This window comes from Nipponia nippon, unplaced genomic scaffold (assembly GCF_047370975.1).
Source record: "Nipponia nippon isolate SJK-2023a ecotype South Korea unplaced genomic scaffold, ASM4737097v1 scaffold_31, whole genome shotgun sequence".
Classification (NCBI taxonomy): domain Eukaryota; kingdom Metazoa; phylum Chordata; class Aves; order Pelecaniformes; family Threskiornithidae; genus Nipponia; species Nipponia nippon.
The window spans coordinates 4,662,897-4,679,149 of NW_028262349.1; the positions used below are offsets into that span (position 1 = coordinate 4,662,897).

Here is a 16,253-nt window from a genome sequence, read left to right on the forward strand (position 1 = left end):
CCCTTAGCAAAGGGGCAGGGATGGGGGATGCGAGGGGACGTGGTAGCTCGTCCTCTCCCTGCTGTGAGCCTGCCCTGGCAGCTCCCACCATCAATCCTGGTGACAAACAGCAGCTCCTCCTTTCTTCCTCCATCACCCCTTAAACCAAGCACCAGCTGCCTCAAGTCCGGCCTTTTCAGAAACTTTAGGGCAATGAGGACATGCAGTGGCACCACGATGGGCTTGAGACATCGTATCCTGCCAGCCCATCCCGTCCCCTCTCCCCACACCCTGCCAGGCTCCCACGGCCACTTTTGGGGGTCCCAAGAGGTCCAGAGGGACAGAAGGGAGCGTGCGCGGGGCACTTGGGGAAAAAAAACCCTGACGTGAGATCCAGTGCTCCCCAGAGCCACGGCTTGGGCTTCCCCGAAGGCTGGAGCCAGCCTGGCTGCCCCTCGGGTAGTGCACACCAGTTTATCCCAGTGCTGTGGGTGTGATGGAACATGGTCCCCCATGCTGGAGGGGTCGGTGCCCCTTTGCTCCTTCAAGCCATCGGTCTGGCTGCACTGGGCTGTCAAAAATTTGGAAAACAGCGGAGGCAGGGGTCCGAGCCTGTGTGAATGGAGACGTCCCACAGACAGGCGGGTTTTGCCATGAGAAGCAGGGCTGGCACGGCGAGAGCAGCCAGAGCGCGGATAAATGCTGTTGACAGAGAGCAGATGGGGAGAGGGATGCTCTTGCCTCCTGCCCATGAGGTGCAGCAGCCAGGAGACACCTGGGAAGGCACAAAGCAAATAAATCCTGGCAGTGAGGAGGTGGAGGACTCGCAGGTGGAAGAGGAGGAGGAGGGAGAGGAGAAGGAGGGGGCTGCTGAGACGTGGTGAGCATCTCCTCGTGGAGGCAGGCGTGCCAGGCTCTCACCCCCACACTGCTTTGGGGACCTGGGCTGAGGACCCAACCCCAGGAGATGTTGAACCACTTTAGGTCACATCAGTTGGCTCATTTGGGATATTTTCTCTTCGGGTCTTTCACCCCCAGCGTGAGGCTGAGACCTGCCCCGCTCACTGCACCTCCACAGGGGTGGCTGGAGGGGCTGGCTCTGCTGTCAGGACTCCCTAAATTGCCCCCGTTCCCTCGCTGGGCCCAGAAACACCCAGCAGTGCCCCGACCGAGCAGCTCTGCCACTTAATTAGGTTAACGGGAAGTGTTTTTCCTGGCGTGGTGGCAGCCCAGCTGATTTGGGGCACAGAAGGGGACAGGGAGCGGGGAAGGGGAAGCAGAGAAAAGGGAAAGCGATGGCAAAGTGCTAATCCCTGGAAAGGAGGGCAGCCGGGGCACCGCGCCGCACAAGGTCGGTGTTAATCCCTCGTCTGCAAAGGTTGCGGCCGTGTCCGCCTTAATCTCTGCTCCGAGAGGGCAACACTGGGGACAGGGATGGGAGGACTGGTCCCTACGTGTGGTGCCAAGCATCCTCCGGGACCTCACCGAGCCTGGGACCTGGAAAGAATTTGTGCCACCAGACAAGACCTCGCTGCAGCCGCACGGGGAGCAGAGCGGATGTGGCATCCCACCTGTGTCATGAGTTTGCAAGGCCTCTGGCTGCATCTCTTTGCTCCTATGCTGCCCTGGGGGTCTGTGTCCCCCATTATCCTGGGGCACTCGTGCTCACAGTCCCCTATGCCTGTGTGTGCTCCATCAACGGCACGGAGCAAGTATGAGCCGGTGGGGGGGCAGAGGCTGAGTTGTGGGTCTTCAGCCGTGTCTCCTCTTGCAAATATCTCCCCCTGCCTCAATTTCCCTGCTCTCCTAACAGTGCGTGCAGGCAGTGAGGCTTGTTTAGCCCAGGTTTGCATAGGGCACAGTCACTGGGTCACACATTAGGTGCTGGGAAAGGGGTCTGGAGGGTTTCCTGGGGGGGCTGGGACCTTACTGGGGCTGTGGGCCATGGTTTGGGGAGCATTTTCCAGTCTCAACCCACAGATGGGTGATCTGAGGCTGGGTAGGACTTTGTAAAGCTCTCCTGGGCTCGCCGCTGACTCCACATCTCTCTCCCTTCCAGGCACATGGGAGAATGGTAGTGAGCCCATAAGACCATGCTCTACACAATGACATGTTGGCTCCTGGTCCTGCTCCTCCACCTGGTCCTCCTGAGCCACCCACGGGTGGCAGCCTGCCCTGCCCGCTGCGAGTGCGCCCCGCAGATCAAGTCGGTGGTGTGTCACCGCAAGCGGCTCACCTCCATCCCCGAGGGCATCCCCACTGAGACCAAGATCCTGGAGCTCAACAAGAACCGCATCCGCTGCCTGAACCCGGGGGACCTCTCCCCATACCCACTGCTGGAGGAGCTGGATTTCAGCGAGAACATCATCTCCAATGTGGAGCCGGGCGCCTTCAGCAACCTGCTCAACCTGCAGACCTTGCGGCTGCGGGGGAACCAGCTCAAGCTCATCCCCCCTGGCGTCTTCACCAAGCTGACCAACCTCACCCTCCTGGACATCAGCGAGAACAAACTCGTGATCCTGCTGGACTACATGTTCCAGGACCTGCGGAACCTGAAGAGCCTGGAGGTGGGTGATAATGACTTGGTGTACATCTCCCAACGGGCCTTCTCGGGGCTTCTTGGCCTGGAGCAGCTGACCATCGAGAAGTGCAACCTGACCTCCATTTCGGCTGAGTCGCTCTCCTACCTCCAGAACCTGGAGGTGCTGCGGCTCCGGCACCTCAGTATCTCCGCACTGGAGGACCAAAACTTCAAGAAGCTCTACAACCTCCTGCAGCTGGAGATCGACAACTGGCCACTGCTGGAAGACGTCTCCCCCACCAGCTTCCAGGGCCTGAACCTCACCTCGCTCTCCATCACCTACACCAACATCACAGCTGTGCCCACTGCTGCCTTGAGGAACCTGGTGTACCTCCGGTACCTGAACCTGTCCTACAACCCCATTAGCACTGTACTGAAGGGCTCCTTTAAAGACCTCATCCGGCTCCAGGAGCTCCACATCGTGGGTGCTCTCTTGATGTCCGTGGAGCCGCAGGCTTTCTCTGGCCTGAGACAAATCCGGTTGCTCAACCTCTCCAGCAACTTTCTCTCCACACTGGAGGAGAGCACCTTCCACTCCGTCAACACGCTGGAGACGCTGCGGGTGGACAGGAACCCCCTGGCCTGCGACTGCCGCCTCCTCTGGATCCTGCAGCGACGGAAGACGCTCAACTTCGACGGGCAGCAGCCCATGTGCTCCTCACCACCCGAAATCCAGGGCAATGCCCTGCGCGACTTCCCGGACTCTGTGCTCTTCGAGTACTTCACCTGCCAGAAACCCAAGATAAGGGATCGGAAGCTGCAGCATGTGACGGCCCGGGAAGGGCAGTCCGTGTCCTTCCTTTGCCGGGCGGATGGGGAGCCGGACCCTTCCATCGCCTGGGTGTCCCCCCAGCACCGCATGATCACCACCCGCAGCACAGGGCGGGCAACCGTGCTGCCCGGGGGCACCCTGGAGATCCGCTTCGCCCAGGTGCAGGACAGCGGCACCTACATTTGCATCGCCAGCAACGCGGGAGGCAACGACACCTACTTCGCCACCCTGACAGTCAAGGGGCGGCCAGCTGATGGCTCCCACTACGCAAACCGAACTTTGTACCTCAGCGAGTTCAACGACACCTCCCACAACGACACGCAAGTCTTCTTGAAGTTTACGTTGGACCTCAAGACCATCTTGGTCTCCACGGCCATGGGCTGCATCACCTTCCTGGGTGTGGTGCTCTTCTGCTTCCTCCTCCTCTTCGTCTGGAGCCGGGGCCGGGGGCAGCACAAGAACAATTTCTCAGTGGAGTACTCCTTCCGCAAGGTGGACGGTCCCACCACCACCACCGGCCAAGGAGGAGCCAGGAAGTTCAACATGAAGATGATCTGAGCCTCTTCCAGAGGAGAACTGTTGTCTGCTGCCTGGCCCTGGGCACAGCCATGGCGGGACGGGGATGGAGGGGGTGTGGGAGCACTGGCGACGTCCCAGGGTTGGCAGTGAGACCTCGCTGTGCCGGTATGCAGCCAGAGACATGCCAGAGGCGCTGCGGGCCAGCAGGGTCAGAACCACATGGACCTCAGGGTTGGGGAGCGATGATCCCGGCTGTCCCGGCCCCACGGTGAGCCCTTGGGGCGCAATGGCTCAGGGGCTGTCCCAGCTCCAGGGGCTCCCAATGTAGCTGACATTTTTGCTACCAACTATGCATTTCTCTAGCCAAGAGATCAGCAGCGTTTGGGCCTGGGAAAAAAACTGCTTCCTTTTTTTTCCCCCCTTTCCCTTTTTTTTTAAGAGACTCTGGAAAACTTTCCTAGTGGTTGTTTATGGTTCTTCTCTTTTCTTGTTGTTGGGTTATTTTTTGGTCCAATGATTTTTTTTTAATGAATTTCCAAGAGAAAAGTCTTCCGGGGCGATGCGGGACTGGGGTGCTGGGGGAGGTTGTGCCAAGTTGGGGGTCTCCCCCAGTCCCTCGGCAAAGCTGGACTCCCTGGGGCATGGCCATGCCTTGAGAGCGTCCCATCAATGGATTTAAGGCACAGCATCTGCAAACATGGGTGCCCAGGGACGCTCCTGCACAAGCAATAATAACCCACCCAAGGCCGGCTCTGAGGAGGTGTCAGCAAAAAAAAAAGGGAACGAAGAGGCAAAATGAGGGCAAGGTCATTAAAATCAGGAGGAGCAGCCCCAGGGCAATGCAAGGCTCCATATTCGCCTCCGCCCAAGCCACCACAGCAACGGCAGGGGTGAAGGGGTGGGGAGTTGGGATTCGTACGGGTGAAAAAGGCACTTTCGGGTCCGTTTTCTTTGACTTGCGAAGTCGAAGTCTGTGGGAGAGCAGGAGCTGGCTCATCCTGTGCAGGGAGGCCGTACAGCCCAGGAAAGAAGAGGAGAAAAAGGCTTGGGACAAGCAGCTTGGGAACCAACAGCAAAAGCAAACGCCAGGAGAAGGTCCCGGCTGGCATCTCCATCGCGTCTGCCCGGATCCTGCACCCTCTGGCACTGGGGACCGCGGGTCAGTGTCCCGAGCTCCGCTCCCTGCTGCCGCGGGGATGGTCCCTGGCTTCCCCTCCCACCCCTGCCCAGGGCACTGCTGGCTTCAGCTCGGGGTGTAGGGATTTGGGTGGGAGAAGCAGCAGAGCTGGCACAGCTGGAAGAGCCTGGATGGGACCTAGATGGGCTGGGGAGCCCATTGCTTCCTCCTCCTCCTCTCACTGTGTGCATCCCCAGGAGTTGCTGCAGGTCCCACCTCTGTCCCCATTCCTGCAGGCACATCCCCCCACCTGGGTATCCCTTCTCCAGCCGGGGCGGTCAGACTGGGCACGCTCGCTTCGGGAGCTGGAGAAGGCAGCTGCCCGTCTCCTGCCGGGCATCCCCAGGCCTTCAGGGCTGCGCTGGAGGCAGGAGCTCCCGAGGGGTCGGGGCTGAGGCCCCCTGTGAACTTCCCTGCGTGGGGCACAAGTGAGAGCGGCTGCACGGGTCGTCCCCTGCACCCTGTCCTGCTCTCGTACCCATGGGCATTGGGTGGCCCCCGGCTGAGCCCCAGGGGGGAGAGGGGCAAAGGAGCTGGTGGGCTCAGCACCCGGCCCTCTTCAAGCGAGGTGCTCCCTGGGCTGCAACCGGTCACTGCCAGGATCCGGCCCCTGACCTGCGGCGGGGGGTGCTGCCCATCTCTCCCCATCCATCCCCTGCCGTGGGTCCAGCCGTTGCCCATGGCCCCTTCGCATGCCCGGTGCCCCCTCGCTCCCCGAGCCGTGCATGCCGTGTCCTACCACGGGTCCCACCAGCGTCACCCGCGCGCCCTTGTTCAGTGTCTGGGGTTTTTTACCGGGGGGTGGGGAGGGGTCAGGCACGGGCCCCTGCAGCCGGGAGCAAAGGCAGGTCTGAGCACTGCAGACCTGGCCCAGTTTTATATGTAACGAGCATGTGAAATGTATTTGCGGGGGAAAAAGAAAAAAAAAAATGGGACTTTTGTGGCTCGTTTGGTTTTTACCCCCTTTCCTTCTCCATGTGGCTCAAATAAGAAAAGCCAAAGTCAGCGGAGAAAGCCCAAGCAGGGCTGAGCTGGGCAGGACCCAGGAAGGGCTGTCAGAACCGCTTGCACCGTGTGCAGGATTCGTGCCTTGGTGCTCTCCAGACCTGCTCCAGCCTGGTGCAAGCCCGAAGGGTGTCCCAGGGTTCAGGCAGATGTTAAATGCCCACAGTTCAATTTAGGATGATTGTCCTAAAACCAGCAGGAAAACCCAGACTGGGAGAACGGGGAGGGCTGGAGGTCGGGTGAAGCTGGAAGTGCAGCACCCCAGGGCATCCCTTGCTGCAGGCAAGGACCCTGTTGCTGCCAAAGAGCAGGGTCCAGCCAGTGGTTTAATGACGTTTGACCAACCTTGTTTAAAAATTAAATTCACCCACATGTGACAAACTGGGAGCAAACCCCCAGGTTGAAATCAGTGATGGCTGGAAACTTGGCAGCAGTGCCCAGCTGGGCTTGGGGTTTGCAGCCCATCACCTGGTCATCACCACCGTCAGCCCTGCAAGCCCCTTAATCAAGGATGCTAAACCAACTTTCAGAGGGTACTAAAGTCCATATTAATAACTAATAAATGATTAATGCACAGGTGTTAACAAACTGCACTGCTATTAAGCTATTATTAATTATTAATAGAGTGTTTATAAGTATGCCCTTAAGCTGAAGGGTGCAAAGCCAGCAGCTCACCTCCTGCTTGCAGGAAAACTGGGGGCTCAGCCATCCCAGTGTCCCCTTGCCCAGCTGGCTGAGGACCATCTCTCCTTGTGTCCCCCAGCAAAGGGGCTGCTACGCCTCCCCGGAACCCCCCATTTCCCTCCTTCCAGGCTCAGTGGCTGGCGCAGCCCCCCAGTCGCAGCCTTCCCAGCAGGGGACTGGGCTGGGGACTGGGAGCCTGCGGGGTGGTGGAAGCAAAGCAATGCTTCCATCTGCTGGAGAAATGGCCCTGGGCCAGTTCCCAGCCTCTGCACCCCAAAATCCCACACGCCGCTGCTCCCCAGGGTCCTGGGGAGGCTCCCAGCACCTAAAGGAGGGTGGCCCCGGTTGCAAAATAACCTGGGTGCTGCCGGGCCTCCCGCAGCCCCCCCAGCTCTTGTGGGCATAAAAGAGGAAATTGGGTTTTTTTCTCTCATTTCCTGCACGAAAAAAAATATTGCATGGCACAAGAGCGCCCGGGAGGTTAAGGGCTGGGGTTACAGTTCGTGCCTGTGCCGAAGGGCCTGGGTGCACTGTGGGCTCAGGGACACCCGTGGGAGCCAGGGCTGAGCCCACCCACGCCTTCGGCAGCTTTTGGGGGATGAGATGTGCCAGGACCGAAGATGCCGAGAAACCGGCTCAAGTGGTTTCGGTGCCCGCTGCGCCCAGCCCGTGTGCCCACGCCAGCCCGGCTGGTACTGCCCTGACCTGTCCCGAGCCAAGAGTCCCCGCAGCAGTGATATATTGAGAATAAAGACCAAAAAAAAACCCACCAAAAAATAAAGACAATTACAAAAATGCAATTTTCCAGCGGGTGCATTTAAAGATCATATCTCCCGCTGGGAAGAGAAACCAATTTCCCTACAAATTAAAAAGACTTCGGCTAAGTAAAACTTCCCTGCGGTCCCCAAATCCCAGCCCTGTGCAGCTCGGGGGGGGCAGAGAGCTCTGCACCCCTGGACCAGAGACTGTGTTTGCCATCGGTCTCCTGCAGCTGCTTTGTCAGCCTGGGACAGAGGAACCCACCGATGGCTTCAGGGTGCCCCGGAGCTTGGACAAGAAAATCAGCATTTGCTTACTAGTCCTGCAGGGCTTAGCAATGTAAAATCACAGGCCTTTTTAAGGACTCGGGTGGCTTTTAAACTTGGCATTGTCTCCTTTATGATAAGAAGAGGCATCGGGAAATTTGCAGCTAATACTTCTGCAAGAGGCAACTCCTGCCTGCCCCACTCGTGCCACCTCTCTCCGGCTTGGTGGGGTCACATTCATTGCATTAATTCTGTAATTTTGTTCCTAATGGACTCTGGTTTATCTTGACAGTAACATTACTCATTAGGGAAAAATATTGATGCTTCTAATAGATTTACTGTTGCTTAAAATAGTTTGTTGTACAGTCATTAACATAAATGACTTACTGGGATGAGGGACATACATATTGACCTCGTTGCTGAACAACAGGATCCCACTGAATCTTAAATCCTCCAGTTATATTCTTTATTTTTACAGCATTACAGCCCTAGATGACATGTTGAGGGAGCAACGCAAAGCCAAGCCTCGCTGCGGGGCAGGGATGGGCTGCAGACCCGGCCGGGGCTGGGGCGCAGGGGCGAGCAGCCCCGGCAGCGAAGCAGGCAGCAGCGTGGGAAGGGCCAGGCGGGTACCAGCGCAGATCGTAATCTCCCAAAATCTTGCACATCCTCGCCGAGCTAGTGCCCGATTCAAACATGACTCAGCCCCGACATGTATTTTTATCAGCTCTAGCATATGGCCCCGGCACCACAGAAATGGCCCTCGGCAAGCGCTGTGGGCAAACAGACAAAAACCTACCGGCTTGCTTAGTGTTGGCTGGGAAATACAGATTGCAAAATACACAGCAAGGAAACCGCCGAGGTGGGCAGTCACCTCGTAGGGAGCGGCTGCAGGCTCACGGGCACCCACTGAGCCCCAAACCGGCCCCCAAAAGCCCTGGAGAGGTGCCCGGTCCCGCAGGCACCCTCCCCGCTGCTGGGATGGACGGTCCGGCTCAAACGGTGGAAATACGGTGGATGTTTCCGCTTTTTTTGTGCAAATCCACATCCCCCAAAGCCTGCTCGTCCCCGGCCTCGGTGCTCCCAGGAGACATCCCTGAAGCTGGCTTCCCACAGCCCTCAGCAGAGGGGCTCGCCCGCCCACCCACCCAGGCTAATTGCTAACGAGTGCCATTAGCTATTTATTAATTAGCTCAAAGACTGAATGGAAGGGAGGAGATACTTAAATATTGGGGGGTTGGAGTGTTAAAAGAGTGACTTTAACCTAGAGGGGACCGACACCGACGGGGGGGATTTTTTTTTTTTTCTTTCCCCAGCAGCTGAGTTGTGTTTCTTCATGCTCTCTCAGCCCCTGTAAAGCTCTGGGAGGAAAAAAAAGTGTTTTTCTAATGACTGGGCTCCTCTTGTGCAACGGCTGCGGGAAATCCCAGCAAAAAACAGTGAAGAAAACAAAAAAATTTCACCTCGCTAATCCATCTAGAGTAACACAACCTGGAGAGCAGGGAATTAATTACGTGGTTTGGGGGGTTTTACCGCGGAAATACCCCCCCTTCGATACAGCTGCCATCCAGAAAGCAGCCTGGGAGGAGGAGTGCAAAGCCTCCCTGAGCAGCTCAGGAAAAGCAAACCCAGTGCAACAGGTTGCACCGAAGGCGATGCAATTACTGCGGCTGCAGCAGGAGCTGCCACGGGCAGCGTGCGGCCCCAAAGCAACACCGGGGGCTGCCGGGGAGCGAGGCCAAGCCTCCAGCTTCCTTTAGACTTGCAAGAAGCAGGTTTTGAAAGAACATCCTCCTGCGAACGGGGTTGCAGCAAGTTGTGCAAGGCGATTCCCAGCAGCGCCATGGCCAGCAACGGGGGAGCCTGGGATGGGGAGCGGGAGCCACCGCCAAGCCAGGAGATGGAGTTGGAGCCCCTCAAGCCCCCAGCGCTGCCAGGAAAAACTCAGAGGTACCAAACTGCTCTGCAAATGGGGCCCAAAAAGGAGCTTCCCAGCAGCTCCCCAGCACGGCTCCTTCAGCCCAGTGCTTTGCGCCTTGGCAAGAGGCAGGGCAATAATCCCTGGTTCCCCAGGGGGTAACGGCGGGGCCGAGCTGGGCCGAAGAGGGGCAAAGCCCGAAGCTGCACAGTGAGTGATGTCCCCAGCAGAAACCGGAGTTTTTAAAGAAAGCCACCGTGGTTTCGGTACCGCTTGTGGCAGCAGGGTCAGAGCTGCAGGTTTGCGCTGAGCCTGGCCAGGACGGGGAAGCGAAACCCCAACGGGGGCTGTGGACGGCTCCTTCCTGCTGCTCTCCTCCTCACGGGCTCTCTGCTTTTCCCTCCCTCCGCACAGACCCCCCATCCCTTTCCCCCCAGACCTGGGCTGGGGGGTGTTGAAGGCTTTTCCTGCTCTCGTCCCACACCTCTCCCACCACCGCATCCTCTGTGCGGCCACCCAACAGGGACCGCAGGGCAGACGTGAACCCGTGTGTACCCACTCCCCGCTCTGTACCCGCGTGGGTGTGAACCAGTGCACGTGAAGCCCCCAAGGCAGCCCCCACCCCTCGGGAGCGGGAGCACCCCCAGGACCCCCCAGCGCAGGAGCTGGAGTCACTGAGCCACCAAACTCCCTGTCTTTTGCCCCAAAACCACGCAGCCAGGGCCCCCCAGGCCACCGCTTCCCCTTTCTTCTTATTCTTTCCCTGAGCCAGCACCGGAGTCGGAAACCCCCCAGGGGGGGCGAGCGCTGACTCCTGGCTCCCTGCAGGGCCGTCGTGCAGGCGCGGGGCAGCATGCGCGCCCGCTGCGGCAGCCTGGACCTGGGTGCCCCCGGACCACCCACCCCCATGCCGGACACCCCGGGGGGCCGCCCGTCTCGACCTCCCAACTCAGCCCTCATCTACAGCAACGTAGGTGAGTGATACCCTGACCCCGCTGCCTTCCTGCCCGCCGAGGTGTCTGCTCGGATGGCGGGGATGAACCCCGCTGCTGTCCCCGTCCTCCTCCTGCAGCACCCGACTGTCACCCCTCCGGCTGGCACTGGGCATCGCTTTGGGGCTGGAAATAGGCAGTGGGGCAAATAACCCCCGTACCGCCCCGTCTTCCACTTTTCTTGCACCCCCACCCCGGGAAGTCTTAGCCCTGCCGTGTCTGTTCCTCCCTCCCCAGGAGAGCTGCGCGCCCACCTTGTCCCCCGCAAGGCTAGCCGAGGGGAAGGAGCCGGGAGATCCCCCTCTCAGCCCATGCCTCCCCCATTGCCGAAGAAGCAGCTCCAGCGAGCGGAGTCCCTCCCAGAGCAGGGGCCATCCTGGCACCATCGGGGCAACCCCGCACCATGGGCTGGCAGCATCCCACCACTCCATCTGCAGCACGAGGAGGGGGCTCCCAGCTCCATCCCCCCGTGGAACAGACCTTCCTGGGGACCCAAGAAGCCCCTGACCAAGTCCCGAAGCCTGGGGGAACCAGTGGCCCGGAGCAGCCTGCAAAAAGCCTCATCACCCAGCCCAGCGGAGCTGACATTCCGGACGGTGGACGGGGAGCTGGGGCAGCTCCTGCAGTCCCTGGAGAGCCCGTCTGGGGTGTGCGGGGTGGTTTTGGGGTGCCAGGCAGCTGCCCTGGCCCGGCTCTCGGCTTGCATCCAGGAGGGGCTCGTGGGGCCGGAGGAGCGGCAGCAGCTTCTGGAAGCAGAGCTGGCGGGGAAGGGCTGGGCAGCGCTCAGCATCCTGGACCGGGAGCCATGCTGCGAAAGCGGGGACGCTTGGTATTTCCGAGTGGGCTTCACTTTTGAGCAAACCCAGCTGGTGTTTGCAGCCAAGGTAAGCAGGGAATTGGGGAAAATGCCCGGGTGGTGCAGAGGGAGCTGGCTCCCAGGGCACAGGGGGCTGCGGTGCTGCAGGCAGGCATGAACTGGGAGCGTTGGCTTTTCCACTGACCCCTGTCACACAGGCAGTTCCTCTTTCTGCACCTACTTCTGCATTTGCTAAATGAGACAGCGCTGCTGGCGTGAGCTGGGGAGGTGAGGGTGACAGCTCCCACGGGTCCAAAGGGCACGGCGAGGAGAATGGCGCTGCTGGGGGAGATGCCCTGGAAAGTGGTCTCAAGGGGCCAGCGGACGCAAAGTAGAGGCTGGAGCAGAGCTGGCTCCTCAGGCAGTGCAGGATGAGACCCATCACAGCGGCTCTGCAGCTTGCCTGGGGGTTACACCTCCTCCCCCCCATTCTCATTTCTTGCTCAAAGCCAATCCAGCAGGCACCAGTGGGATTGGAGGGTGCGGGGGGAGCCCAGCACTGTGCCTAGGTCAGATCAGGGCTGGTGGCCCTGAGCTGAGGTGGTGGCCCAGCCCAGGACAAGGCACCCTGTGGCTCCATCCTTGTGCAGCTGGCCATGCCCTGTCTCTCCTTGCAGGTCCCCAAGCTGGGCTGCACCAGCCTGGGGGTGCAGAGCTCCCTTGGGGCACACTGCAGCATCCAGCGCCTGATCGGCCGCTTCACCGACCGCCTCCCTCGGGAGCTGGTGCTCCCAGGAAGCTCTGGGCAGCAGAGTCGGTCCCCTTCTGGAGAGGAGCCAGCCCGTCTTGCCACCCACCCTGTCCTGCAGATCCTTATTTCTCCTGAGGTTCCCTACCAGACCCTGGCAGGCTTTGTGAAGGAATCCCACGGTTTGCACAGGACCAGCCCCGGGCACTACGAACGCCTGGCTTGCCTCCTCCTCCTGCAGGTGTGCATGGGGCTGGAGCACCTCCAGGTGCAGAACGTGGGGCGGGGGGACCTCTGCCTCGAGAACCTGCTGCTAGTGCGGTGCCCGTGTTCTCCCCGGAGCCAGCAAAGCAAGGAGGCATCCCTGTCCCTTCCAAGGCTGCTCATCAGCAGCTTCTTCAAGGTTAAAGACAAGCAAAGACCTTGTTCTACCAGCCAAGAGCAGGACTGGACCGAGGGGCTTGCTGCACCGCCCTCCCCGGCAGCAGATGAGCTGAATGTAGGCATGCTGATCTATCGGATCTTGCACGTGGATATCTCTCTGGAAAACGCCTTGGGGTTCAGAAGCAATAGGCTTCCTGAAATCCCCTCCCTGTCCATCTATTCCACGGGACTCAAGCGTCTGGCCATGCTGCTTCTCCACAGAGATCCCTGCAAGAGGGTCTCCATCGAGCAGGCAAGGAGCATCCTGCAGGTCCTGCTCTGGGGCCCTCGCCAGGAGCTCTTCGCCCGAAGCAAGAAGACCCTCACCCTGCTCCGGAGCTGGGTGGAGGTGAAGAGGGCTCTGCTGCTCCTGCAGTTTGCAGAGAATTCGGCTGGGGCAGGGCCGAGCCCCGGCCTCGAGGAGTGGCTCTGCTGCCAGTACTTCAAGGAGGCCACTGAACACACACTCTACCAAGTCACCCAGGCTCTCTACACTCCCTAAAGGCAAGCTGAAGTTCAGCCCACCCAAAAGATCTCCCCAAAGCCAAGAGCCCATGGGGACCTGGCCAAATCCACCAGCTGCCATCTCCCACAAGGAACCCAAGCTGGTCCTCACTGGGAAAACTCTGTTTGCAAACCCGAACCCGCTTCCCCCACAGCACACAAGTACGAAGCTGGGACCAAACTCCCACCCGTGGCTCCCACAACGCAGGGTGTGTTTTGACACCCTTGGCCAATTTTTGTTTGATGCTGGGAGTCCAGTTTATCGGAGCATCTCAGGAAAGATGGCTGGATGGAAGCCACAGGATCAAGCACCAGTTTAGTGGCTGGTTACCCCGAGTAAAGTTTACAGGCCTTAGACTTTGCACAAAACCCCCTCAGACCCCTCCTGCGGCCACGAGGCTTTCGCTCTTTCAAATAACAACGCAAAGCCACACATTACAGCTCACCTTGATGCACTGTTAGCAAAGGAGAAATACACCACCTCGTACAGCCCCCTCTTTTTAGGAACAGTTGGTGGCATAGTCACAAATACAAATGACATTTTAAAGGGGGAAATACAACAGCCACACAGCTTCAATAAAACCCAGAGCTGAGCCTCTTAAACACTGGTCCTTTATGTGCTGCTTTGCCACCATCACATACCCCGGTGATCTATCCAGGGAGAAACACAAAGCCAAACTTCACTGCCCGGCGGCGATTAGCCAGAACAGCCTCGACGGCGTCTAGTAAACCGCTCGGGGCAGTTTACGGCTGCTGGGCCTGGGGACCAGGCTGCGGGGTCGGTCGCTGGCTGCACCAAGGCAGGGCCGTTGCATCTGCTGCTGGCGTAAAACACGCAGCACCACGCAGGATCTGCGCCCTGGTCCCCAAACCTGTGCGGATGCCAGGTGCCCGTCACAGTGGAATGATGTGCAATGCCCTGCTCAGGTCATTGATATTATTATTAATGAAGTAGTTATTAATCCACTCGCAGCTATCAGCTGACAGCAGCAAGAGCAGCCTCCGTGGGCTGTGCACGCAGCGGGACAGACCTTCCCCAGCTTCCCCATAGCGACCGCTGGGGCAGCCCCTGCGTGCCCGTGGACGTGAGCTGTGGCACACCAGGCAGTCACCGGAGCCAGGGGCACAGCTGAAATGGGGAGAATTCCTCCTAGGAGTCCCTGAGCTCAAAAAACCCCTGGTAAACCAGAGCTGTGACCCCCCCAAGATGAAACCACAGAGCAGCAATGCTCTCAGCTCCCCTGGTCGCTGGGTTTCTGCCTCCTGCCCTGCCCGCCGAGCGTGGGCAGGCAGCAGCCTCATCGTCTGGGCTGCAGCGGGGCCAAAGACCCAGCCGAGACCGCGACCCCTCTGTGCGAGGCTCCGTGCACGGTGGGGCGACCGTTCCTTCCCGGAGCAGCACCCAAACCCGGCAGCATGGCCTCTCTGCCGAGGCTGGACGAGCAAGGGGGGACCAAACAAGCTCCCCGGCCACACGAACCCCGACAGGGTCACCACCCAAGCACGGCTGGTCCACAGAAACGTCGTTCAAATTTCAGTATGGGCTTTTGGGCCCAAAACATGCAGGAGGGGTCGTCCTGGGTGAGCCCCAGCCCTGCAGCCCCCAACGCCTCTCCTGTAGTATCTTGCGTGGCTACAAGATGGCAGTAAAGCCCGTGGCACGGCAGCAGCTCACCCAAAGCCACCTTGGGCAGCCGATCCTGGAAAAACAAAGACAAAACCCATTTCTGCCAGCGCCTGCAGCCCCAGGCACCCCCTGCACCCGTTTCTGGTTTCCACCTTGGGTGACCCCTTCCCCTTCTGCCAGGAGCAGCTTGGAGCACCCAAGGTCAGCAAAACATCTACAGGGGACCACGGCCTTCAAGGCAGGACCACGTACATCTCCACACTCGCACGTCCCTGCGGAAAGCAGACCACGGCACAGAGGAAAACAAGAATTTCTCTGGAGAACCAGTTTATGAACTTCAGACCTTTGAGTAAAGCAGGAGCACCCTCTCCCCAGCCGCACCCACCTCCTTGTCGCTGGCCTTCAGCACACCACGAACAGCAAGTTCACAGCTTTCCAAACAAACCCACAGGAAGAACACAGTTGTAGGGCCACAAAAAAATTGGCCAGAGACCTGCGGGAAGGAGACCTCTCGCATGCACTGGACTGCAGCGCAGCCGGGAGCCTCCGTCCCAGCGGGGTGACACCGTGCTACCCACCGCACCCCGGGGCCCAAGGAGCTGGGGCAGCGTTAGCGAGAGGCTGATATAAATATCTGAAGCTAATTAATTAAACAGGCCAGCAAGAACATTCGCCTGTCACCGTGTTGCTGATTTAACAACAGGCTCTCTGGGAACACGGTGCCGTCCCCCGGGGTTACTCTGTGCTGCAGATCCGCTACGGGTTCTGCTCCCTGCTGCATCGCCGAGACGGGAATTTCAGGGATTACATTTTGGTGTATTCCATGCGATTCCAGTACTGCGCAGCCCAGGACACCTGCCTGGGGAGGCCTGCGGGGTGAGCCTCAGGCCCCTCGCTTACATACGACATTTCACACGGGGCAGTTCCCAAAGCCAAGTGCAGCGGGGATGTCAGGCCCCCGGCAGGGCACAGGCTCGCCGAAATCCTGCGCTTCCATTTACAGGGACTCGCAGCGTAACAACCTGGTAAAACAACCCATCCCAGGGATGCGCTGCTCCGAGATTTTGTAGAGGAAAGATAAATCAGCTCAAACGATGCCAAACGAGCCTCCAAAGCAGCACGTACTGAAAAAAATTGAAATACAATGCTTTAAAGCATGGCCCTTTGGCGACTTCTCTTTAGTAACTTCAGCGCAAGTTTTAATTCTAGGCCTACACACGCAGCCATTCCCCTTCTGTTCAGCATCCTAAACACTAACAGATGCCTGCGGACCCCCCAACAGGCACTGCCTGACAACAGCCCCTTCCCCTTAGGCGTCAGCCCCCATCCGTCTCCCCGGGAGAGCTGCAGCTCCTGCGCTGAAAGCTTCAGCGGCGGCATTTCGCTCTGGAAGTGCCACAAGCCTTCCTAGATCGCAGCCGAAGAGCCCATCGAGCCATCCTGCCTGCGCAACACACGCTAGCGTCAGACTGCGCTCTTACGGGTAACATCAAGACTTCAGGG

At 59.2% G+C, this 16,253-nt stretch overlaps 2 protein-coding genes across 6 annotated transcripts in view; both read left to right on the forward strand.

The window, feature by feature from the left end:
- LINGO3 (leucine rich repeat and Ig domain containing 3) overlaps nt 1-6,317 on the forward strand; it is a 28,122-nt gene extending 21,805 nt beyond the window's left edge. For all 4 annotated transcript variants that reach the window (XM_087769644.1, XM_087769643.1, XM_087769645.1 and 1 more), the window contains one exon: nt 2,039-6,317. In XM_087769644.1, coding sequence (XP_087625770.1) covers nt 2,073-3,890 — 1,818 coding nt within the window. In that variant the 5' untranslated portion in view covers nt 2,039-2,072 and the 3' untranslated portion in view covers nt 3,891-6,317. The remainder of the gene's footprint in view (nt 1-2,038) is intronic.
- A 3,252-nt stretch (nt 6,318-9,569) lies between these two features.
- On the forward strand, nt 9,570-13,726 carry PEAK3 (PEAK family member 3). 2 transcript variants are annotated; one of them, XM_087769206.1, is made up of 5 exons: nt 9,574-9,692; nt 9,816-9,870; nt 10,489-10,634; nt 10,890-11,536; nt 12,126-13,726. In XM_087769206.1, the coding sequence occupies exons 1-5, from the start codon at nt 9,611-9,613 to the stop codon at nt 13,119-13,121; spliced, it is 1,926 nt and encodes a 641-aa protein (XP_087625332.1). In that variant the 5' UTR covers nt 9,574-9,610; the 3' UTR covers nt 13,122-13,726. The 2 variants fall into 2 exon arrangements, with proteins under 2 accessions (XP_009459951.1, XP_087625332.1); XM_009461676.2 differs by lacking the exon at nt 9,816-9,870 and having other exon boundaries at nt 9,570-9,692.
- The last annotated feature ends 2,527 nt before the right edge of the window (nt 13,727-16,253 follow it).